The following is a 26,343-nucleotide window of genomic DNA, read 5'->3' as shown; positions in this document are numbered from 1 at the left end:
TGTGCCCCACGTGACGCTAGGTGACAGAGCTAGAATCTGGCTCATTGCTCTTTTGGTTCCACCTACTGTGATTATCCCAGTGGGATTTGCTCATCAACAATCACCTTCTTTTCAGATGCTCTCGAGAAAACACATTTACAGAGGTTTCACAACACTGTTTTCCAGTGATGTCCAGACAAATTCCATCTCTTCAGAGGCTTGACTGCATAAATATAGCCAACTTATCTCTCCCATTACCTCAGTCAAGCTGCAAGGGGTCAGAGGACAAGCATCTTGGCAAATGTCTTCAGCCACTTGCAAAATGCATGCCTTCTTTAACACTCAACTGATGTAACCAAGTGGCTTCTTTGGGGAATCTGAGGAAAGCTCATTTGGTAAATCTGGTTAGGCATGAAGGAGGAGAAAGGGTGGGATAAAGTTAGATTAAGTCCCTGTCTCCACGTCGGGCGCTCTCTGCTTTTCCTTCTTCGGTAGCGGGTCCAGAAGCTGGCTGTCTCTCACAAGATGTGCCAGAGCCATGCACAGGGCAGTGTGACAGAACAGTTTACTTCCTCTTCTCCGGGAAGATTGTTGCTCCATCCTTCACAGGATTCATGCAAGAGCCGAGGAGGTGGGAGAAGCCTTGCCAGGGAGTCTGGCAGCTTGGAGGCTGTGGCCCCTTCAGAGCAGAGACAAAGTGCTCAGGAATGCCCATCTGTCTCCCCAGCCCCATCTCCTTTCCTGCTCCATCTCCTTCTCAGCACATCCTCTCCCACCAGCACTTCAGTCCCCCTACTGTGCTGTGACTCTGTGGTTTCTCTCCTCTCTTCTTCTCCTCCCTCCTATTCTTCTCCCTCCCCTGCCACTTCACTTACGTCTACCTGTAATGCCCCAGTCCTCCCACTCTGTACTTCCTGCCGGCCAATCCTAACTGTATTCCTCTTCTCACCACCCCCACGAAATGTCCCCTTCCACTCCGGGCAGGGCTTCCTCTATTCTGTCTTCTCCAACATGGCACAAACTTATTGTTCTTACTAGTGCCCTTCATTCCTGCATATCCCCACCCCCACCCCAGTATCCCCACTGACTTTCATAGCAAGGATGCATGAGGCTGTCGTAACTAAAGCCTCCTAACCTTGACTCATCCCAACATGAGTCCATGCTTCTGCCCTCTTTGGACCATTCACAGCAAGGACCCAAACTTGCCTCCTCTTTAGGGTCTTGTCCAAGCTTACAAGGCAAGAGTGAGTTTTTGGTTTAGGTATTTTCAACAATGGGAGGACCCTCCATTTCCATAAGTACTATGTTTTTATTTCTGAAACTGTGTACCCCTTACAAACTGGCTTTCTCAGGAGTATGCCATGGCTAGGGGCCTGAACAGACTGCATGGGAAGCCAGGATTTAGCTGCCACAGGCCAGGACACGTGCTGGAAAGGACTGGGGCATTTTCCGTCTCCTTTCATCTGGAGGTAGAGGATGTAAGCAGTATTTAATTAAAGTTATAAATTTAGCTTTGGTTTCATTTTGGTTTTGCTGTTGGTAAATCTAATCTGGTTTCACTTGTTTACCAAATGCTTTGACCACTCAGCCAAAGTTCTGAAAGGCATGGAGATTGTGCCCAGGCCTTCTCCCAGCATACTTCTCCTGCTCTCTTCTTATAGCTCCCCACACCCAGAGCCTTCTCCCCACAAGAACATTGCCCAGCTAGACCCCCACCCCTGTGCTTCTCAGAGCTGATCTAGCAGAGGAACCACATGAAGGTCTTATTCAAATACAGATTCCACTTCTGAGAAAGGGGCTGAGAGCCTGCAGTTAGAAATGCAGCAAGGGTCTGGGTGGTTCAGTCAGTTGAGCGTCCAGCTCTTGATTTCAGCTCAGATCATGCTCTCATGGTTGTGGAATCAAGCCCAGCATCAGGCTCCACGTTGAGTATGGAGCCTGCTTAAGATTCTCTCTGTCCTTCTCCACACATGCATACATTGGCATCCTCTGCCCCCACCTTCTCAAAAAAGAAAAAGAAAAAAGAAATGTAACTGATCCTCAGTCTGCACCGTGAGTAGTAGGGCAATAAAATGTGTGCTGCAAGGACAGACACCCAAAGGTCCAGGTCATTGCTTCTCAGTCTGGACTGCACGTCAGCATCAGCATCACCTGGAGAGCTCTTAGCACTCTCAGGGCCCCAGCTGCACCCCAGACCACTGAAGCCACAATCTCTGGAAGAGGAGCCCAGGCCTCAGCATTTCTTTAAAGCTCCTAAGAGACAGACAGCTGTGTGCTGTCAGGGATGAGAATCTCTGCTCTCAAGGTTGAAAGGAAGGAGCATTCACATCTGGCTGAAGGAAAAGATGCCCTGAAATCAGCATTGCCCCTGCTCACGCAATTGTTTTTCCACCAAACCAGATTACAGCTCAGGTGCATCATGTGTAGAAAGCGAGGCCAGTTTTGAAGGCGGAGGGTGACTTGGGGAAGCCAGTGCCTGTAATGGCTCCCAGGCACATTACAGAATGCTGAGAAGTCTATCCAAAGGCATGGAGGATGGGGCAGCATGGTGCTGCACTGGAAGAACCCAGCCCTGGGGCCCCTTTGGCTACTGTTAAAACCTGAGACTTAACATCATCCCATTAACTGCCCCCTTTTACCCAACACCACCCCTCCTCCCCTTCAGAACACCTCCACTCTGTCTCCAGAAGGCTTTCAATGTCACCTGACTCTGAGTTGTGCCCAAATTAGAGGCTCCAGGGTCAGTGCCTGATGGGATCTGTCCCAATTTCTGCACTCTCCCAGGGACAGCCCTGCCTACACACTCAGATCCCTGTCACTTCTAGAAAATAAACATCTGTGCAAGGAAAACATTATCAAGGTTTTGGTTAAAAGAAAAAGGGTAGCCCAGGGGCCTAAAGAATATGCCAAACTTAGTCCTTGGAGAGGTCAAGTAAGAACTGTATCCCTGCCAAGTGGAAGAACAGGGTTGTATACCGCCCCAGGTTACACAAGGTTCAGTTCCCAGAAGGAGGCATGTGTTGTACATATGAAACCTAAACTACATAAAGCCAGGCCCCAGGGAGAATGTAGGACCCACTAGCCCCTGAGCTCTGCATGAAGGGAGAGAGACATCCTGGGGGCAGAGCCCATGGGGTCAGTGGTGCTATTGTGGAAAGAGCCTAGGCCTGAGCATTAGGAGGCAGGGTCAGCCCCAGCCACTGTGTCAACTGCCTGTGTGACTCAAGTGGGGACCTTCACTTCTCTGGGCTGGTGAAATGAGAATAGCACCACCCTGCCTCTCTCCCCACCATGGGATTATTCAGGAAAACATATGCAGTTCTTGACAGAAGAGTACTTTGTAGAGTATGAAACATTATGTGCACAAAGGGTTAGAGCAGTGTGAAATTTGCAGAGTTCATAGTGTGTATGTGCATGTGAGTGCATGTGTATGAGTGTGTGTGCACATACATGAGGATTGTGCATGTGTGTGAATATGTGTGTGTGTATGTGTGAGTGTGACTATTGCACTGAGAAACAGATCCTAACTACTGCGTGGGCCGAAGGAGAGGTCAGGGTGGCCCTGGGTCAGGAAAGCACTATGGCAATATGTGGGCAGGGTTGGGTTCAGGGATGTAATGGAGAACAACACACCAAGAAACAGAATGCAGCCTGAGGCAGCCATGGGCCCAGAGGACATCTCCTGCCCAGAACAAGGGTATCTGCTACAGAGAAGCTGGAGATTGGTTCAAGCACAGGTGGAGCCCTGCTGCCCCCCAAAGCAGAACCATGGGAGAATGAAAACAGCTACCTTCACCTTCAGTGCCGCTCACCTCTTTGCCCAAGTGCCCCCATCTTTGCAGAGACAGGACACATCACCCCCCGGGTAGTCTGGGGACATGCCTGAAGCTGCCACCTGCAGACTCAAACTGTTTTCCTAGCAATTTTGTTTTATTTTTTTTATGTTTATTTAATTTTTTGAGAGAGAGAGACAACACACAAGCACAGGAGGGCCAGAGAGAGGGGTAGAGACATAGAATCGGAAGCAGGCTTCAGGCTCTAAGCTGTCAGCACAGAGCCTAACACAGGGCCCAAACCCATGAACCATGAAATCATGACCTGAGTTAAAGTCAGATGCTCAACCAACTGAGCCACTGAGATGCCCCAACAATTTTGTTTTAAAATCAAAAAGGTAAAACAGTAACCACCCATCCCAGTAGCAAGCCCCTTAGACGCAGAGCACCTCAGAAGCTTTCTGAGCTGTGGCATGACCAAGTCATGTCTTAAGGTAATTCATCCATCACCAGAGGCAAGGTGGAGAGAAGCAGGGGAGCCACAGTCAGAGACACCGGCTAGGAGCTGACCTGGACAGGAGAGAGCAGGCCCAGAGGGAGGAAATAGACTCACACAGACAGGCCCTTGAAGTGAAATTTGGTGGTTTAGTAATTGCTGGTTTAGGCACGTGGTGAGGCAGGGGCTCAATACACAACACATCAGAGGGTCATCCCGCTTAAAGAATGTCAGCTGAGAAGGGTATGGTGACCCCCTCAGAATGTTTCTAAATGCAGGGAGATCCAGTATCAAAGGAGTAGATCCAAGCAGGTCTGGCCTCCTCCCCCAACCCCACTCTGGGCCCTGGTTAGGTCCCCAGCTGCAGGCACCAGCGCTGGCCTCTGCAGGAGAACCCAGAAAGATAGAGCCCCAGTGCACTGACCACCAACCATCTCTAACCCCAACAGTCTGCAGATGGGCCAGGGGAGGCTATGCTGCCTCCTGACTCCTGTCCCACCTGGCCTGACTCCTGGCCCCGTGAGTTAGGCTCCTCTCAGCCCACATCAGACTCGCTGGGCTGGAGCTGCCAAGAAAAACTCCGAGCCCCCTAATAAGAAGGAGCACTCAGCCAACATCTTACACAAGCCAGCCCTGAGAAAGGCACTTCTCACCTTAGTCCAAAGGCTGGCCAGCCCCTTCTTCTCTTCCCTGCCCTATCTGTCAAGGGACCAGACCTCTCCTTGCTTAATGTCCTCCCTGGCCTCCCTGAGGTATGATCCATGAAATCTGTCCTGTCCCCATTCCAGCATCAACTTGGCCCCAGACAGCTGATTTCTCCCTTGCAGCAGCTGTCCACTAGGCTCAGAGATCAGCAGAGCCCTGGCCCGGGGACCCAGCCTGACTCAGCAAGGTCCTTTTGGAGTCATGTCTCTGCCTTTGATCCTGCTGTCACTGAGATCCACAGACAAGATGGCAGAGAGTCTGGGGGCTTTGTTGGGTGAGCCAAATTAAAGGAAAGTCCAGAGGTCTGCCCCAGAGGAAGGAAGATGAGGATCAATCTCTGAAGTGCTCTCCTGTAGGGAAGAGAGGACATATGTCCTGTGCAGAACTAGAACCAGCACTGAGTGAAACTTGACATCAGCTCCACAGACCTAAGGGCTTCTAGTACATAGACATGTTCACAGTGAGAGCAGCTTACCTCATGGGATCGTGGGATGCCAGGCAACTGTCAGAAGCACTAAAAAGTGGATTCCTTCATTGTTTGAGAGACGCAAAGGATATCCTTTTTGGTCCTGAAGTTGTAGAAATACACAGAAACTGTTCATAATCGCATCAATTGCAAAATCTTGGGCAAAATTAATTCAACAAATATTTTGGAAAAAATGCTAATCACTTTTTCTTCTCTAGAGCTGCTGCAGCCTCCATAACTCAGCTCGGTAGATGACAAATAAATGGGGCCATTTTGGACTCACCCTGGGATGAGAACTTCACTGGCATACTTAATCCCAGTAGGCCCCAAGGGAGGGAGAGAGCCTTGACTCTGCACCAATTCACACCAACACCTCGAGAAACTCCTCCAATCACAAGCCCCTGTTCTCCCTTTACACCAAGAATGTGCTAGAGAGGACACAGCCCCTCACCATTAAGCATGGGCATACTTTGGCATTGCCACCAGGGATAGGTAGTCTTCTAGAGGAAAAAAGCCAGGTCAAGAATTTCAGAGTTAGTACAATAGAGTCGTACACATGTTTTCTAAATATTGGAAGAATTGGGGTACAAGTATAGGGACTGAGAACCCTTCCCATCTGGCTTCTCACCCTCTATCTTCATCTTTTTATTGCCTGCTGACACCCTTCCCTGTATTTCAGCAAGGTCTGCAACTGGGATTTCCTGGCACAAACTGTGGATGTATTTTCTTAGGCATTTCCTTGGCCTTGAGTGTTCTCTTCCCTCTGTCTTGCTCAGCCAAGTGCCGATGTGAAAGCCTGGGCTCGGGCCCCGCTCTCTTTGCGCCTAGGAGCTGCCCTGTGCTGCTGCAGCTGGTCCTGTATCCTCTCTGCCATTGCCTTTCCTCTGCCTTCCGAAGCCCAAGCCCAAACGTGAGCACCATGCAGGCAGCTCCGATGCTTCTGGGGGAGTCCAAGGACACACAGTAGGTACTCAACAAAGAACATTCTTACAAAGAGGCTGGAGGAGTTAGTGTTTGGGGAGCCCCCTTGTGGGGACATTCAAGGCCTGTTTTTTTGGAGAGAGATGAGGCTGATCCAACAGCCCTTTCCGTCCGTATTTCTGAGGGAGAAGAGGAGGTGTGGGCAGCCAAGGAGAGCGTTTGCATGCCAAGTAGATAATTATGTGTTCTTGGAAGCTGGTTTAATGGACTGGCTCAGAGCTGAGTTGGGAATGGGCTCTGAGGCCTGCCGCCTTCAGACGGGACGTGGCTCAGGCAAGGATTTCACTGTCCAGTTGTAACAAGTGGCCAACGCCTTATGGAAACTTTTGAAGGCGTTCTGTTTCAGGCCAGCCAGCTTGTACTTCATCTGGTTACTCTACCCATCTTTCCTTTAATTTGGGAGCACAAGAAGAAAGGAAACTAAAAATCACTGAATGCCTACTACGTGCCAAGAACCAAGTCAGCAATTCTCTGTCCTAAGAGTCCCACATTGTCCTTTGAAGAGGGAGAAACAGAGGCCCGCGTAGCCCCTCGCGGCAGAGAAAAGAGCGAAGCTGGGCATCTCAGCTTCTGCAGCCTGTGCTCTTTCCAGACACAGCGACCTTCTCTTTACAAGGCCATTCTTGCTGCACGTCTCAGTCCTACCCCAAAGCCAAAATTCCCCCAGTTGAACAGGATAAACATTCCCATGGCAAAAGAACGCTGTGTTCCCCAGAGGAGATGCAATCACGTTGTTCCTGCTTAGGCTGTGTGTGCTTATGAAATAGAACTGGGCTGAGGGCCTGGACATGGGCTAAAGGCAGCCACCCCTCCCCTGTATCCCCGAGCTGCGCCCTGCAAGGCAGTTAGAGTAACAGAAGTGTGAGGAGCCCAGAGTGGGAAGCTGTGTCTAATCTTAACCAGCAAGCTGCTGGTTTCCCTAGGTCTCTGCTTCCTGCTGCCATCACAAGGTTGTAAGCTTGCTTTGGAAAGTGGAGAGAGTTAAATCCACGTGAGAAATCATTCTTGTTTTGCTTTCCTGGGCATTGATTTCTCCATCTGTAATTGCAAATGTTGTCTGCATATAAGAGAGGCTCAGAGGTAGAGAATAAGGTACCTTTTTGGAGATGACTCTAAAGATAGTACTTGCCTCGCACAGTCACTCATTCATTCTGTAATCATTAAACACATATTGAAGGCTTACTATGTGTCAAGCTCTCTGCCGGGCAGAACAAATACAGAAATCAACAAGATAAAGCCTCTGTACTCAAAGGACTCATAATGTATAAACCATTTTTTTCATCAAAAAATATATATAAGTGTTTGAAGTGTCGTGGTTAGAAAATAATCCTGAACGTACCCATTCTCCACTCCTGTATACTTAAGCCCTATCACTAAAAAATACTTCCTTGACCATATGATATACATTGTTCTCAAATTTTAACATTTATTAAATCAGTATTCATCTTGCAATTTTGATTGGCAGCATTTTCTTCTTGGTGATACACCAAATAATGATCATCTTACAGATGATCACATCTTAGATTTAATGAAATATATTTCATTTCACTTTTCAACTGTGCTTTTAAAGGAGTTCACAGCCACTGAATTTAACACGAGGTCTTTGCAGAACATTTCTAGTTCATCCAGATGTATAGTGTCAAACACATCATGTGTCTAGATACCAGATTGTCCTTCACTTTCATCTGGATGTGTTGGAAGCAACCTTATACCAATGGGTCAGGATGCTGTATCACCTCTTGTCCACCAGAGGGAGAGAGCACACTGGTTCTCAGGCTTGCTGGTTTTCCCTCTCTCCTAAACCTTTCCAGCATGCTCCCTCCAGGACAATCTGAAACATACTCAAACTCCACCTGCAGGGAGAGAATAGAGGAAAGGGCCCTCTTCCAGAGCAATGGCAGTCAGAAAGAGGAGTTAGTAAGTTCTGAATGATGTATGCAAACCCACAGTAAAAATCATCTGTGGTTTAAATGAGCAATTCTGGGGAATGAGGACACATGTTAGATATGGCAGATTTCTGCCACATAAAAAGCAGAGCTGATGGGTTCTTAAACTGTTCAAGACTCAGGAGACTCGTAAAGTTCTGCAAGAAAGTTTTTCCACTCCAGCAATCACCTGTAGCCTTCTATTCTTCCTCCTTTTCTTCCTCCCCTCCTTCCTTCCCTCATTTAACTATTTATTGAACATCTGCTATGTGCCAGGCACTGCGCTAGAAGCTAAGGATTCATCAGTAAACAGAACAGAGAAGGTCAGTGTCCTCATGCATCTTAAGTTCTGGTGGAGAGACATACACTATACAAATAAACCTATCATCACTTGGTGCAAAAAGAAAAACCACTGTAAGGAAAGATACTAGGTCCCATGAGAGTATGATAGGAGAACATGGTCAGGAGCTGATCTGGCCAGGCTCATCTGATGAGTGGTAATAGAGACAATGCTTGAGGGAAGAAGAGTTCCTAGATAATGAGCAAGGGAGAGCCCTTATGGGCAGACAGACCAGCATTTGCCGAGGCCCTGAAGGGAAAGTGCTCGATACTTAGGCTCTGAAAGGAGGCAAGTATGGAACCCAGAGACAAGGGGCAGAAACCCAGGGTGGGCTAACACATAACAGGAACACGGTGGTGCTGAGCTCTGTGTGCATGTTTAAGATGTATTTTTCCATCAGTAGCCATTGACGGGATTGAAGCAGGAAACAGGCATGAGCAAACTTGAGTATTGATATGACAGCACTGGTGGCCCTGTGGAACATGGCATGGAGGATAAATATGAGAAATGAGGGGTCCAAGTGTCCAATTGGGAGTTATTGGAGCAATGGCAAGAGGTGATGGGAGCCAAATGGTGACAGTGGGCATCCAGGTATATTTTAGAGGTAGAATTACTGATTTTTGGGAGGAGAGGAAGGTATTATAAGGAGTAGCTTGGAATGGAAAGAGGACTTTTCCTGGGACAGGCACCTTTCAGTGAGGACAGGATCTGAAAAGGAAACAATATGAGCTGTTTCAAGGCTTTAATTTTATGCTATTTCTGGAACATCCACATGCAAGTGTAAAGTAAACAATTAAATCCGTGAATCCAATGCTCAAAACTGGGCTGGAAACATTAGATTTGGGAGTCATAGGTATACAGATGGAGGATAAAGCCACAGTGAGAGCTGACGTCAGCTGAGTAGGAACATCAGTAAAGAGAAAATAGTGCAGAACAGAGCTCAACACAATGCTCATATTTACAGGAAAGCCAGCCAAGGACAGTGTGAAAGAGCAACTAGAGAGAGGATCAATGAAAATGCCAGAAAGAGGAGAGTGTGTCAAGGAGAGATGGTCAGCTGTGTGGATGCCCTGAGCTGTCTAATGAGATGAAGACCAAAGCATGTTTCGGATTTGGCAACGTGAAGGTCTTACAGCAAGGGCAATAGCAGCAGAAACCAGCCTGGGCTGGCCACAGATAGAAAGGGGAGTGCCAGGAGTCCACCCAAGAGGATGGCAAGCATAAAACTAAAGTGACAGCAGCCTACCCAGTTATGTAGTTTTTCTCAGGCAATGTTCAGTTGCTTGATGAAAGCCTAGAAGAGACAGAGGGTTGGGTTTAGTCTGGTCAGGATTTCACCACACAAGCATAAGAGGGAGTGGCATGGGCAAAGCAAGGGTGTTGAAAGAAGTAAAGTGACTGCCCCGAAGTCTAAGTTGGTTAAGGAAGGGAGGGAAGATAGGGAGCTGGTGGAGCTAAGAGACTGGAGGTTTCCCGGAAGTGAACGTGCTATCAGTGGACGCACTTGAGCACGTGAGCCCCAAGTCCAAAGGAGAGAATCAGACTTTGGAGATTTCATAGTTTGTGTAAGATTGAGTCCATGTGGTGACCATGGAAATTAGTGGCTGAAAAGAAAAGGTGGAGAGGGTCACTAGAAATGAGGAACACAAGGGCCTTTGAAGTCAGAGAATGGGGTTATGACTTAAGTCAATGAGGTCAATGTCAATGTACGTACAGACATTGAAGTTGCTGAAAATTATTGGAGTAGAGATGAAGATAACTAGAAAGGAGCCCCTCAGTCTTCACTTAAGGAGTGAATGACCAGAAAGTCAGTAACACAGCACTGAGAAGTGAGAGGAATAGTGTAAGTCTCAAAGAAGAGGGCTTTCTGCACCAGCAAGGTGAGCAGTGGTCTGGAAGCAATAGTGAAGAACAAGAATTCCTTTCATTGGGAGTAGGAAATAGCCCAGGGAAATGGCTGTCCTAATGCTAGTACAGGAAAGGGCCTTGTTCCCCTTTAGAAGAGAGCTCTGCATCTTTTATCCGGGTCTGCAGTGCTAAGTGTGAGGAATGTCAGCACCCATGTGACGGACCTGCAGACACCGTCCTAAGATACACTGTCTTGAAACTCAGGGGAGGCAGCATGGAGCCACGTGGAAAAGTCTAGATCATACTGAGAGGGGACTGTGCAGGTCCTAAGCCACGTCTCATAGAAACAGTAAAGTAAATAAAGACATAACTGGGCCAGGGGAAGACAAAGAACAGAACAGCTAAGGTGGCTTGAAGAGGAAGGAGAGAAGTGCACATTTCCAGGAGGCAGTCACAGTAAACCAGGAAACTGAGGACTGTAGGCAGAGGTTACTCCACCAGCTAGTACTGGCATAAATCCTGGCCCCGGTAGTGAAGGAAAAAGGAGTCCCACGTTCAGGGGGAAGGACCTCCAACCTGGTGGACACAGCTTCTGGTAGATTATACCAGAGCAGCTGCTTCTTCATGCTGTTCCTGGGGAAGGAAAAAGAGGAAGGAACTGGAAAGGGCACTCACGGCAGAGGGAAGAAAGGGGGACTGGAGGTCAACCATAATCAACGTAAGGTCCATAGCAAGTAAGGAAAGGAGTTTCCCAGTTTGCCTTCCCACCAGCAGTGCAAAAGAGAGCCTCTTTGTCCACATCCACGCCAACATCTGTTGTGACCTGAGTTGTTAATGTTATTAGCCATTCTGACGTGCAGCCACTCTGCAAAACAGTATGGAGATTACTCAAAAAATTAAAAATAGAACTACCCTATGACCCAGCAATTGCACTACTAGGTATATATCCAAGGGATACGGGTGTGCTGTTTCAAAGGGACACATGCACCCCAATGTTTATAGCAAAGCTATTGACAATAGCCAAAATATGGAAAGAGCCCAAATGTCCATCAATGAATGAATAGATAAAGAAGATGTAGTGTATATATACATATATATATATATACACACACACACACACAACGGAGTATTACTCAGCAATCAAAAAGAATGAAATCTTGACATTTGCAGCTACATGGCTGGAACTAGAGGGTATCATGCTAAGTGTAATTAGTCAGAGAAAGACAAATATTATGACTTCACTCATATGAGGACTTTAAGATACAAAACAGATGAACATAAGGGAAGGGAAATAAAAATAATATAAAAACAGGGAGGGGGACAAAAACATAAGAGACTCGTAAATATGAAGAACAAGTAGAGGGTTACTGGAGGAGTTATGGGAGGGGGGATGGGCTAAATGGGTAAGGAGCATTAAAGAATCTACTCTTGAAATCATTGTTGCACTATATGCTAACTAACTTGGATGTAAATTTTTAAAAATTAATTTTAAAAAAAGAAAAAGAAAAGGAGTTTCCCTTAGATACCCACTCAGTTAGAAGCCCCAGATTTATGTGTGCATATCAAAGAGAAAGTATATTTACAACTACAGCAGTAAGATAGTACTATGGATAATATAAAAGGTAGAGAAAATATTTCAGTGATCAGAAAAAAAGAGAGGCATCTGTTCTAACTGGGTAGTCAGGGAACTCATCGAGGGAGAAATGGACTTTCCTCTGGACTTGGAAGAATGGGGGGATTTGAAAGATAAGGCCACAATGGTGGAGGAATGGCCCCAGGCTTCTTGGCAGCATGCTACTGCAAAAGTAGTATATCAGGACCGACTGCATGCCTCCTGAGGCCTCCCTGCAGCCTCAGCCAAGTCTCCCTGGGCCCCATCCTGACTTACTGTTCTCCCCCTGTCCTTTCCACTTGCAGGACCTATGAGTGACCACCCCCTGAAGGAAATGTCTGACACTCACAGCAGGCCTCTCCTGGCAGAGCCTCTTTCCAGCAGATACAAACTGTATGAGTCAGAGTTTACCAGCCCTAGCTGGCCCTCAAGCCCCCAGGATACACATCCGGCCCTGCCCCTCCTGGAAATGCCTGAAGAAAAGGTGAGGAGTGTCCCTCCCAGGATGTTTCCCAGGTGGAGGAAAGGGGAGGAAGGGTGATGAAAGATTTTGCTTTCCCAGCTTCCCAATTCACAAGTTGCATAATGCCATGGCAGGGTCACTGCCTGGGGAGGCTCTGTCCCAGTCAACGCAGGGTCCCAGCCCCTGGTTGGTCCTACTGGGCCCAAGATAGAAAACGTGGCTCTGTGTGTGCAACATGATTTTAGAGGCAGGCAGGGAATGCACACAGTCACACAGTGGTTTTCCACCAGTCCCCCAAATCTTTCCCCTTAGACCTGCTCCCTTGAATTACTTTATTGTCTCCCAAGGTAAGGCCTGTGTTTAAATGTTAGCTTTTAACACTCCTTGAACTAATAGACTGGAGAGGGACTCAGGACCACTAAAGTTTGGGGATTTTTTAATGAGATATAAAATTCACCCCTTTAAAGTATACATTTCATTGATTTTTAGCATAGTTACGAAGTTTGCCAACATCACCACCACTGAACTCCAGAATACTTTCATCACCTTGACAAGAAACCCAATACTCATTAGCAGTCACTCCACATTCCACCCTCCTCCACACCTGGCTGTCACCAATCTACCCTGTGTCCCTGTGGGTTTACCTGTTTTGTACATGTCATGTAAATAGAATCATATAATATATGGCCTTTTGTGAAATGCTTCTGTCATTTAGAATAAGGTTTTCAAGTGCATCCTTATTGTAGCATGAATTGCTACATCATTTCTTTTTATGGCCAAACAATATTTCATGGTATGAGTCTACCATAGTCTACTTACCCATTCATCCATTGATCGACACTTGGGTTGTTTCTTTTTGCCTGTTTAAGAAAAAACTACTGTGAAGCTTTGTGTCAAAGTTTTTGTGCAGATACACATTTTTCTTTTTCTTGGGTATATGTCCAGAAGTGGAATTTCTGGGTCATATAGTAAATCTATGTTTAACATTTTAAGGAGCTGCCAAACTGTTTTCCAAAGTAGTTTTCCAAAGTAGTTACATCAGGTGTACATTTTCTCCAGCGAGGCACACATTGTGCCAGTCCACCTCCTTGTCAAAACTCATTACAGTCTGTCTTTTTTTTATTACAGCCTGGGTGGATGTGAACTGACATCTCACTGTGATTTTGATTGGTATTTCCCTAATGTCAAATTGATGTTGAACATCCTTTCATGTGCTTAATGGCCACTTGTATACCATCTTCAGAAAAATGTCTTCTTAAATCCTCAGCCTTTCTTTCAATTGGATTATTTGTCTTTTTATTGTGGAGTTGTAATAGTTCTTTATATATTCTGGATATTAGATATAATACCTGGATATATATATGGGTATATTATATATAATATAGATATAATATTAGATATTGTATCCTGGGTATATATTTTGATATTAGAACTCATATATTGCCAATTATATGATTCACAACTAATTTCTCCCACTCTGTGGGTCTTTTCACTATCTTGATAGTGTCCTTAGAAGCACAAAGTGTGTGATTCTAGGTCCAATTTATCTCTTTTGACTTTGATTGTGTATGTATTTGGTGTCGTATCTAAGAAAACATTTTCTTTTTTTTTTAAATTTTTTAAATGTTTTATTTATTTCTGAGAGAGAGAGAGAGAGAGAGAGAGAGAGAGCATGAGCAGGGAAGGGTCAGAGAGAGAAGGAGATACAGAATCCAAAACAGGCTCCAGGCTCTGAGCTGGCTGTCAGCACAGAGTCCAGTGCAGGGCTTGAACCCATGAACCATGAGATCATGACCTGAGCCGAAGTCAGACACTTAACTGACTGAGCCACCCAGGCACCCTTAAGAAAACATTTTCTTGCCCAGGTCACAAAGATTTACTTCTATGTTTTTAGCTAACAGTTTTATAATTTTAGCACTTACATGTAAGTCTTTAATCCATTGGGAGTTAATTTTTATATGTGGTGTGAAGTAGAGGTCCAATTATCCAGTTGTCCCAAGTCATTTACTGAAAAGGCTGTTCTCTCTCCATTGAGCTGTTTTGACACTCCCATCAAAAACTCAACTGACTATAGGTGTATGGGTTTATTTCTAGACTCACAATTTTATTTAACTGATTTATATTTCTGTCCTTATGCCAGCACCATGCCATCTTGATTACTGTAGCTTTGTAGTAAGTTTTGAAATCGAGTGTGAGCTTCCAACTTTTGTTCTTCCTTTTCAAGATTGTTTTATCTGTTCTGAGACCCCCAAATTTCCATATTAATTTTAGGATCTGACTTTGAATTTCTAAATAAAAATGCAACTGGGATTTTGATATAGATTGTATTAAATCTATAGATCAATTTGAGGAGTATTGCCATTTTTTAACAAGATTAACTCTTCCAATCCATGGACATAGGATATATTTCCATTTACTTAAGTCTTTAATTCCTTTTTATTTTTTATAGTTTTTAGTGTAAGAAACTCATATAAAACCTTTAGTTTAGGATATAAAGGCTTTTTTGTTAAATTTATTCCAAAATATTTTATTCCTTTTCATACTACCATAAATAGAATTTTCTTCATAATATTTTTGGATTGTTTATTGCCCATGCATAAAAATAAAATCGATTTTTGTATGTTGATCTTCTCTCCAGTAGACTTGCTGAACTTGCCCAATAACTTTAACAGGCTTGTGAAGTGCGGATGGGGGTAGGTTTGAAGATTTTTTTAAGGAGTTTCCATATAGCAGAATGTGCCATCTGCAAATGGAGATGTTTTAAATCCTTTCTTTCCAATCTGGGTCCCTTTTGGTTTGTTTTCTCTTACCTAATTGCTCTGGCCAAAATTTGCACTACATTGTTAAATTGAAGTGACAAGAGAACCAACATCATAGTCTCCTTACTGATCTTAAAGAGAAAGCATCCCATCTTTCACCATTACATATAATATTAACTGTGGGTTTTTAGTAGATATCCTTTATTAAGCTGAGGAATTTCCTTTCTATTCCTGGTTTGTTGAATGTTTTTATCAGGAAAAGTTGTTGAATTTTTCAAGTGGTTTTTCTGTGTCTATTGAAATAATCATGTGGGTGTTTTCTTTTATTCTTTCAATATTAATAATTATTGATTGATCTTTATACATTGCAACAGTCTTGAAATTCTGAGAATAAATCCCTCTTGGCCTTCATTCTTTTTATATGCTACCAAATCTAGCCTGGTAGTGTTTTGTTAAGGATTTTTGCATCTATATTTATAAAGCAGATTGATGTGTAATTTTCTTTGTGTGATGTCTTTGTCTGGCTTTGGTGTTAGGATAATACTAGCCCCACAGAATGTGGTAAGAAGTGTTGCCTTCTCTTCTGTTTTTTGAAAAATACTGTTATTAATTCTTTAAAGATTTGGTAGAATGTACAGCCATCTGAACTTGGGCTTTTCTTTGTGGGAAGTGTTTTGTTTGTTGTTTTTGTTATTGTTTTACTAATGTAATAATTTACTTTGTTATAAGTCAGCTCAGATTTTATGTTTCTTCTTGAGTCAGAACTTTGGTGGTTTTTGCCTTTCTAGGAACGTATCCAGTTCATGTAGGTTATCTGATTTGTTAGCATACAATTATCCGTTTCCTTATAACCTTTTTTAAGTTTTTTTTTTAATGTTTATATATTTTGAGAGAGGGAGAGAGTGTGTGAGGGGGAGGGGCAAAGAGAAAGGGAGAGAGAGAGACTCTCAAGCAGTCTCCTCACTATCAACACAGAGCCTGATGCAGGGCTCGATCCCACGAATTGTGAAATCATGACCTGAGCTGAAATCAAGAGTCAACACTTAACTTCCTGAACCACCCATGCACACGAACGCTTTTTATTTCTTAAAGGTTGGTAGTAATGTCTCCTCTCTCATTTCTGATCTGGTAATTTCAATCTTCTCTTTTTGTCTTGGTCAAAAAGTTTGAAAATTAGGTTTGAAAACCTAGCTAAAAGTTTGTCAATTTTGACCTTTATAAAGACCCATCTTTTTGTTGGAATGAGCACTGGGTGTTATATGTAAACCAACTTGACAATAAACTATTTAAAAAAAAATTAAGTCTTTAAAAAAAAGAACCATCTTTTAGTTTCATTGATTTTCTGTATTTTTTCTTCCCTATTTCATTTATTTTCATGATAATCTTTATTAGTTCCTTCATTCTACTTGCTTCGGGTTTAGTTCACTGTTATTTTTCTAGTTTCTTAAAGTGGAAGGTCAAGTTGTTGATACACGGTATTTCCCTTTTTAACATAGGTCTTTATATACTTACAGTTTCCTCTAACACTGATTTAGCTGCATTCCATAAGTTTTGTTTTCATTCATCTTAAAGTAGTTCCTAATTTCTCTTCTGATTTCCTTTTTGATCCATTGATAATTAGGAGTGTATTATTTCACTGCCACATCATTTCCCAAATTTCCTTCTGCTTTTGATTTCTCAATTCTCTCCATTATGGTCAGAGAACATACTTTGTATGATTTCAGTACCTTTAAATTTAGTGATACCTTTTAATCAGTAAAAATGTTTTACTTATGGCCTAACATATGGTCTATACTGGAGAAGGTTCCATGTGCACTAGAAAAGACTGTGTGTTGCCTTTATGGAAGAGAGAATTTTTGGAGGTCCTTACTCCACCATTTTCACTGATATCCTCAAGACATTCAAGTTTTGATGTAGGGAGGAGGTTGGGAAAATCTATAGACCTTCAGCATACTATAGAAATATAATGTGAGAATGGGGCGCCTGGGTGGCTTAGTCGGTTAAGCGTCCGACTTTCGCTTAGGTCATGATCTCGCAGTTCATGGGTTCGAGCCCCGCGTTGGGCTCTGTGCTGACTGCCAGCTCAGAGCCTGGAGCCTGTGTCAGTCTGTGACTCCCTCTCTCTCTGACCCTCCCCTGCTCACGCTCTCTCTCTCCTAGAAATAAATAAAACATTAAAAAGATAATAATAATGTGAGCCACACGTTTGTTTAAATGTCTATTAACCACATTTTTTAGAAGTAAAAAGAAGCAGGCAAAATTAATTTTAATACTGTATTTTATTTAGCCTACTATATATGAAAAGACAGTACTATTACTTCATTATATAATCAGTATAAAGTATTGTTGAGATATAATCACACATTCTTTTTTCATAGTAAGTCTTCAGAATACACTTAGAGCACTTCTCAATTCAGATTAGCCACATTTTAAATGTTCAAAAGCCATGTGTCCTATTGGCTATGATAATGGACAACGCAGTTTAAGAGCAAGGAGCCCACAGATAGAATCAAGGGTGGATAGACTTGGATGGGGAAGATAATTTATCTTTATTTCACTAACCACCAATGAACTTTAGCACTCACTTCAATTATAAATATAGATAATGAACTATAGCCGTATCACTAGCACCTGAGATTGTTGTCATTGTCACAGATTGGGATCCCCTAGAAGGCTGACTTTGAGATGGTGATTTTCATGTAAGAAGTTTATTGGGATGTGCCTTTCCAGTCAATACTTGTAGTGGAGGAAGGGCAACAGGATTAAGCAGAAGAAGTTGGGCAATAAAGGCCACAGGTGACCCTACGGTCAGCTCTGGATCTCAGGCAGCCCTTTAAAGTTGTTCTGAGTTGGAGTGAAGAGGCCCCACTTATTCACTCGCTGCTACTTTGAAATTATAATAGGTATTGGACCAGTAGTACCTAAATATATATCACAGGATTTTTTTTTGTTAGTATTGTAATAACTGATTCAATATGACAGACTTTCTTTGCTGTACTATTTATTTTATTCATTTCCAAACATTATTCTGGAGAGAAGCCCACAGCGTTGCCAAACTGCCAGCAGGGATCCATGGCACAAAAGTCTCTGAAACCGGCTGTGAAGAACATGTAGTGGTCTAGGGAGGAGCTGGCCTGTGTGCAGCACTCCAGACCACAAAAGAGAATAGACACGTGTCTTAGGATCATTTATCTTTATCAGGACACCTGACACCCTTCCCTATCCCTGAGTGCCTCTGCTCTCAAAAAGCTGTATTATTTGATAGTTTGTCATGGTTTCTTTTAAAAGGATCTGCGGTCATCCAATGAAGACAGCCATATTGTGAAAATGGAAAAACCCAATGAAAGGAGTAAAAGGAGAGAAAGTGGGGCAGCCCTTCGGGGCTCTGCAGGCTTGGGAGGCATCAGCCTCTTCCAAGCAGTGGGCTACCTCACAGGGGACATGAAGGAGTGCAGGAGCTGGCTGAAAGGTAGGCAAAGTCCCAGGAAAGAAGCAGCCAGGTGGGCCCAGGGAGACAGCCCACCCTTAGGCATGGGTGGAGGAAGCTGCTCCCTCACTCCCACAGTTGAAGAGCTCCCTCCCTGAGTTAGCTCTGGGTGGGTCCAATGTACCCTACAAACTTGGGATTCCCAAGGGGTTTCAGAATTAAATGCACTTCACTGATTTTTGTGCTTTGCAAATTCTTCAACCCTGTGTGGAATAGATACGGGGCAACCACTTAGTGGTATATAAGCCATTTCCCAAACAAGCTGAATGGTCATTCCTTCCCTTGTAACATGACCATTTATTATATGCCAAGGAGGACATCGCCCTCCCCATGTTCCAAGGCTCTTCCTTTCCTTTCAAAGTCCTTCTTCTAGTTTCCCTCAACTAAATACTGCAGCAAACAGCCCTTCCCTCCCCACTCACACCTGCAGAGGCTGCCCTGGAAACCAAACCAGAATGTATGTCCCCTCTTCTTGACCTGGCTTCCCCCGGGTCCTAACTCAGTACCTGTTCCACAGCTGGGCTAAAGCCATTTCCTTTCCAGCTCCTTTTCTCCAGACGACTTTCTTTGCTGCTCAGATAACCAGTTCTCAACTGAGTCATACGACACAACACAAAAAGAGGGTTTCCCTCCCTCCTTACTCCTTCCCTTGGACCAATAAATTTCCCTTGGAATGCTCCTGAGGCTTCCTTGCCAACCAAGCCGAGGGCTGGAACGGCGTTAAATTGGTCTTAGCACGATGCTCAGTCTGTACGGCAAAAACTAACACCCACTGTGGACTGATTGCCTTGCCACTCAGAGACTCGGGCTGGGTGCCAGGCCAAACGAGAGGAAATGTCCTGGCTCATGCATCCCTGTTTGCCTTGGTTGCCACGCCAACTAGTGGTCCAGCAGGGAAGCACAGCCCGGACCCTGCTGATGACTCTGCCTGTCTCTTTCAGATAAGCCACTGGCCCTCCAGGTCACAGACTGGGTCCTGAGGGGCACTGCTCAGGTGATGTTTGTCAACAACCCTCTCAGCGGATTCATCATCTTCATAGGGCTTCTGATCCAGAATCCCTGGTGGACAATTGCTGGGGGTTTGGGGGCAGTGGTCTCAACCTTAACTGCCCTCGCCTTGAACCAGGACAGGTGGGTGCCTGTCTGTGGTGCTTGTGGGGTCTGAGGTTAGACAAGTAGAGAAGTGTTTCCCTGAGTGATCAGCCAACCTTATCCTACCAACCAGCCTGAAGTCTCCTGAAGATCAACTTTGAACAGGTCACTGGAGGTCTCTGCAGAATTAAACGACTCTGGCTCGAAGCAAGTGACAGCACTAGGCTTCTTTTGACTGTAGATCCTTCTGGAAACATTCCCTGTGAGGCAGGTGCCAAGGAACTCTCAAACTGCTCTTCGTTTATGGAGCCTACAATCTAGTTGACTAACAGGCAAGAAATGTCCCAGAATAATATGAGATGGTATATGCCAGAGAGCTCAGAAAAGACAGACGTCAGCGTGTTGGGCGGGGTGGCAGCTGTGGGATGAGAGAGGATGGCCTTTGAGCTGGAAACATAGGATCTGGAGAGATGAGGAAAGTAGAGTGGGAAGGACAGTGCAGAGGCCAGAGACCGCTAAAGGAGCCTCCCCCCGCCCAACCGACCCTGCCCTGGTGGCCACAAGGTCCAGGAACAATAACAAGTAGCATTTTCTGGAACTGGACCATTTCCTCAGACTTTGCCCCATGCTGTTCCAAAAATTCCCAAACTTTCCTGATGGCTAGAGTCACTGGGGCTGGCTGTTAAGAAATGTGATTTCTTCAGCCCCAGCCACTTCTGTTCCCTCAGATAGTCCCATTCAGTGGGTCTGGGAGGGGATTTTTTTTTTTTTTTTTAGAATTTTTATTTATTTATTTATTTATTTTTTTACAAATAGTTTATTGTCAAATTAGTTTCCACATAACACCCAGTGCTCATCCCCACAAGTGCCCTCCTCCATGCCCATCCCCCCTACCCCCCACATCCATCAGTCCTCAGTTTTTGTCAGCATTCAAGAGTCTCTCAGGGTTTGCCTCTCTCCCTTTCCCCCACCATTTCCCCCTTCTTCTCCCCCTTGTCCCTCAGTTAAGTTCCTCCTAATCCTCCTATATGTGCAAACATATGGTATTTGTCCTTCTCTGCCTGACTTATTTCGCTCAGCATAACACCCTCAAGGTCCATTCATGTTGCTACACATGGCCAGATTTCATTCTTTCTCATTGCCATGTAGCATTCTGTTGTATAGATAAACCCCATCTTCTTGATCCATTCGTCAGTTGATGGACGCTTAGGCTCTTTCCATGTTTTGGCTACTGTTGAGAGTGCTGCTATGAACATTGGGGTACATGTGCCCCTAGGCATCAACACTCCTGTATCCTTTGGGTAAATTCCTAGCAGTGCTATTGCTGGGTCATAGGGGAGTTCTGTTGTTAATTTCCTGAGGAACCCCCACACTGTTTTCCAGAGGGGCTGCACCAGTTTACATTCCCACCAACAGTGCAAGAGGGTGCCCGTTTCTCCACATCCTCGCCAGCATCTAGAGTTCTCTGATTTGCTCATTTTAGCCACACTGACTGGTGTGAGGTGGTATCTCAGTGTAGTTTTGATTTGTATTTCCCTGATGAGGAGGGATGCTGAGCATCGTTTCATGTGTCTGTTGGCCATCTGGATGTAGGGAGGGGATGTTTTTAACAAGATCCTCCTGGATGCTTCTGATGATCGGAGAAGTTTGGGAATGCCCATATTTTTAGTGTTTTTCAATTTTTAGGTCACCCATCCATTTGTGGATCATGAATCAATTGGCTACAGCATCGTTAAAAATTAAAATAATAGAATAAAATAAAAACAGATTAGAGTAATTCATGTGTAGGAAATATTTTGTAACATTTTTGTTTCATTAATGTCAGGATGTGTTGTGTATTTAGGGGATGGGCACTGTTAGAGGGACAGAGAGAGAGAACTGGGTCATGCTATCAAATCTATTCCCTCCTTACCGCGGGTTACTGTCAAAAAAGATTGAAAAGCACAGTCATGCCTTGTTACATGTGAGTCTTGCCGTCACATCACCAGGCAGACAGCAAAGGTAAGAGAAAGACTGGAGGAGCACATATTCACCTAAGGTGCCACAGTCAGTGGGTGGCAGGGCTCAGGCTGCGGCACAAGGCTTGCGTCTTCTAGGCTGAGGGTCATTACTGTCCCTGTCACACAGACAGAGGGGACGGCAAGGCCAGAGGAGCCCTTGTGAGCACAGGGCATGGGGAGTCATCAGAGCTGGTTGTGTTGTGCCCAACATCACACTTCCCCAGGCCTACCTCACAGTCCACATGCCAGCAGAGCAAATTTGTGAGTCGGCTTGTCTAACCAGAGAAGCCATTCATGCACCTCCAAGGTGGCTTTGGGGGAGCACTCTGATTCCAGCAAGCCAGGAGGCCATCCCAAATTGGATAAGAGAGAGGCTGATCTTTTGTGTGCAGGTCTGGTGAGTGACATAAAAAATGGGCTCCAGCCAGGATTTTGTGTCTCTCTTTCAGCCAGTAGATTCCCTGTTCCTTGTTTCCAGTTACTTGTCATCTCATGGGCAGCTGGCATAGAACTGGCCCCTGACAAGATTAACTCTTGTCTCACCGCTTCATCACTGTTTCGCAAAACTCACCTAGGGTGAGCTCTGTCCAGCACACCACCTCCTTAGCTATGTGACCTTGGGCAAGTACTTCCCCTCCATTATACCATGCCTGCCTAATCCTCCCAGACATTTTAGTAAGACTAGTCTGCACCAGTATGGCTTCCAGAGCTTTCTCTGCTGGGCCCTACCACATCTACTACTCAGCATCACACTGTTCCCTCCTGAGCATTTTTGCTTCTATCTATCTAATCCTACCATTTCTTCAAGTCCTCCTTCTACAGGGAGCCACCCCTGATTATTCCAGTACTCTCTGAACTCTCCTTTCTCACTGGACAACCACAGAGCATACCCCGGTACTATATGGGATGGCTGTCTAATTACTTTCTGAGACTTCTCTCCCTGGCTGTGTTCTAAACATGTTCAGTACAGGAAGCGCATTTTGAATGTTTCATATTCTACTACTGTGTCAAGAAAAGATTTATTGTGGCAGGTCAGTACCATGTTCTACACCATAGGTTCAAAGCTCTAGACACCCTACATAATATCCACACAAATCCTTCCAAGGAGCCCTGACTTCACCACTGTCCCCAGCAAATCACTGACACAGCTACATGTTCTAAACATAATCCCCACCATCCTCTCTACCACCCCTATTCCCCTATCCCTGTTCCCCGACCACCTCTACTTCCTGTCCACCAGTCCTCTCTCCTCCTCCTCCATCAGCCCACGCCCCACCCTTATCCCTGCTCCCTACCCCCACTACTGTACCTCACAGAGAGTAACTCAGGGTCAGCAACACTAATGCTGCAGTGTCCTGATGAAATGTGGTCCTAATGACAGTTTTTTGGCATTGGGTTAAACTGAACTTTACATATTTGATAGAGAAGATGTAAGGTAATGGGTTTCATTCTGACAGCCAAATCCAGAAGCCACCAAAGTTTTGGTAGAGAAGTGTTCTGGGAGGGAACTTCCACAGGGAGGGACTCTAATTTTGTCTCCCCTGGGCTCTCTTGTTTGATTCCTGCTATGCCCACTGCACCCTACCACTGGGGCTATAAGACAGCCCCCAGTATGGGTCAGCCATTTTTGCTCAGCTTACCTGAAGCAACTGGTATTAAAGCCAAAAAAGTACTAAATTCTAAGACCAAACCAAAATGGGAAAATATAGATAAAATGCACACACACTTAAAATTAATTATTTTCCCAAAACATGGGTTTCTGCTTTTTGGGTAGATTTTTCTAGTCTCAAGGAGATAGATTCCAAACCAAACCCCAGTGGTCTTCCCTCCCAGCCACTCTTCCATGCCCCTCAAACTCCTTCCTCAAATCCCCTCCCCCCTCCCCAGTCTCCAGCTGCTCCATATGTTCATGGCCTGGGAGCAGCCATCCCACTATCTGATGTCCCATACAAGTGTCCCCACACAAGTGCCATATGTTCGGCTTTTCTTGTTGGAAACTGTCTAGAGACACCCCCTCCCGCCCTCCAGCTGCTCCCACCCTCCCCAGTCTAGCTGAGCTGATCTCCTGGCCACTCTAGAGCTGAAAGCTCCCCTCATTCCAGACCCAAGCCATGGCCTCTGCCAGGCAGGAGCCATCCTCTAAGCCAGGGCACCCTTCCTCCCTCCTTGGGCTTCCAGATGCCCCTGCTGGGCAAGGACAGTCAGTCTGTGAAAAGCTTTAGCGTGCATACACACACCCATTCAACAACTAAGCGAGGCCTAGAGCCCTACATGCACCAGACACCATTATCTGTTACACCAACGTCAGACAGACAAGTTCCAGCCTGGACAACTTACAGTCAAGGGCAGAAGGACAGAGCACAGCACACAAAGCTCATGCTCTGGGAGGGGTCTTGCAGTGACTTGCCCAGCCCCTCCTTCACCCCGTTCCCCATCCCCCGGCCAGCTGAGCCATGGGAAGGGTCAAGGGCAGAAGGGCAGTGTTTATTAAACATCAGGGAGAGAAGTTTAGGCACACATAGGCTTCCCTGATGAAACAAAAAGAAAGGATAGATTCAAGCTTGGATTCTCCCCACTTCTGGGCCCCTCCCTGCCCTACTGTGGGGAGAGGCTTGTGTGCATCCCTAGTGGGCTCAGCTTGTCCGCTCTGGGACACAGGCCAACTGCAACAATTACAGCTTCACACAGTGCAGTCAGATACACTCTCTCCTCCCCTGTCTCTCCCTCCCCTTCTCCCTGTCTCCTACACACACACACACACACACACACACACACACACACACTTTCCCTGGTGTCATACCTCAGGTCTCTATTAGATCTCCCACTACACTTAGCAGTCTGAGACTCCAGAAAAGCAAAGGGGGAGCTCAGATGCAGTGAGAAGACAAAATGCATACTTTAATTCAGAAGAATTTAAACAGAACGGCAGGGTTATCAGGACTGTCTGTGTACACGCATGTGTGTGTTGGATCTAGGAAGGTGCTAGCAGCTGTGTGACTGCCCACATTCAGGAGTAAGCTGACTTTCCTCTGGGAGTACCAGGGAGGGCCCTATAAGCCCCACCAAATTCAAATGCAATGTAACTACCCCCACCAGGTCCGCCATTGCCTCAGGCCTCCATGGGTACAACGGGATGCTGGTCGGACTACTGATAGCTGTCTTCTCCGAGAAGTTAGACTATTACTGGTGGCTTCTGTTTCCTGTGATCTTCACAGCCATGACCTGGTGAGACGCCTCCTTCTTTATGCTCACAGACCCATAGGGCCCCGTGGTGCTTGCATCTTACACTGGACGGGGGCACGTACCCTCCTGGAACCTCGTGTCTTCATAGTCAGGCTGGCTTGTCACACAAGAGACGGTGAAAATCCATGAATTTGACTGTAACACAGCAGATCATTTTTTTTATTTTGGAATAACAGACCCTTTAGAGCATCCATGAAAACAGGTTTTTTATTGTGCTAATAATCTTCCTTGAATGCTAGGTTTAATAATACAAGACCAACATTTATTGAGTATTTCCTATAAGCCAGGCACCATGCTCACCCAGTTAGGGTTATTGTCCCCAGTTTACAGAAGGAAAGAACAAGTTGTGAAGAGGTTAAGTAACTTGCCCCAGGCCATACTTTTACAAAGTTTTTGATGATGAACCCAGAGTCTGCAACTATTAAATTCCAGGCTAAATGGAATTCATCTAAACCATGGCCTGAGCAAGATGGAAAAGCTAAAACCTCGCTTGTGATAGAATCAGAGCTCTCTGGGAGCAGAATGTCTATAGTGAAAGCACAGGATCTTTGGACAGGAAACATCAGTTGAGATCTTGCTATGCAATCACCTCATTCTGCAAAAGAATAAAAAAGTTAGGGGCGCCTGGGTGGCTCAGTCGGTTAAGTGTCCAACTTCAGCTCAGGTCACAATCTCATGGTTCCTGGGTTCGAGCCCCATGTCGGGCTCTTTGCTGACAGCTAGCTCAGAGCCTGGAGCCAGTCTTCAGATTCAGTGTCTCCCTCTCTCTCTGACCCTCCCCTGCTCATCCTGTCTCTATCTCTCTTTCAAAAATAAATAAACCATTAAAAAATTTTTAATTAATAAAAGAATAAAAAAGTTAAGAGAAAGGGTCTTGGGAGCAAATATTTGTTGAGAAAGCAGGGGCGTGCTATGGCTCAGCTCACCTGTGTCTGGGGGGGGGGGGGGTGGTCAGGTCTGTAGTACCTGATGCTATCACTTGCATGCATGCCATCACCAAAGGGCAGGAGCCCAAGGTGACCCATGTCCCTGAGTCTGTGTCCCCCAGCTCTGAGACATGCTAACTAATTTTTAACATCTCTAAGAAGTACGTATCTTTCTTCGGTTTCTGGAGTTACTAAAACCAGTTAGTTTAATTTAGTTTAAGTACTGTTTTATTACTTTTTAGCAGTGC

At 45.2% G+C, this 26,343-nt stretch overlaps 1 protein-coding gene across 1 annotated transcript in view; it reads left to right on the top strand.

Annotated features, from left to right (window-relative positions):
- Positions 1–12,435: 12,435 nt before the first annotated feature.
- SLC14A2 (solute carrier family 14 member 2) overlaps positions 12,436–26,343 on the top strand; it is a 57,019-nt gene continuing 43,111 nt past the window's right edge. Inside the window, exons 1-4 of the mRNA XM_039228864.1 lie at positions 12,436–12,609; positions 18,636–18,816; positions 19,776–19,965; positions 25,023–25,151. Of these exons, the coding sequence (XP_039084795.1) occupies positions 12,436–12,609; positions 18,636–18,816; positions 19,776–19,965; positions 25,023–25,151 (674 nt within the window). The remainder of the gene's footprint in view (positions 12,610–18,635; positions 18,817–19,775; positions 19,966–25,022; positions 25,152–26,343) is intronic.

This window comes from Hyaena hyaena, unplaced genomic scaffold (assembly GCF_003009895.1).
Source record: "Hyaena hyaena isolate Hyena2069 unplaced genomic scaffold, ASM300989v1 scaffold_33, whole genome shotgun sequence".
Lineage (NCBI taxonomy): Eukaryota > Metazoa > Chordata > Mammalia > Carnivora > Hyaenidae > Hyaena > Hyaena hyaena.
This window is presented reverse-complemented; position numbering and strand designations above follow the sequence as displayed.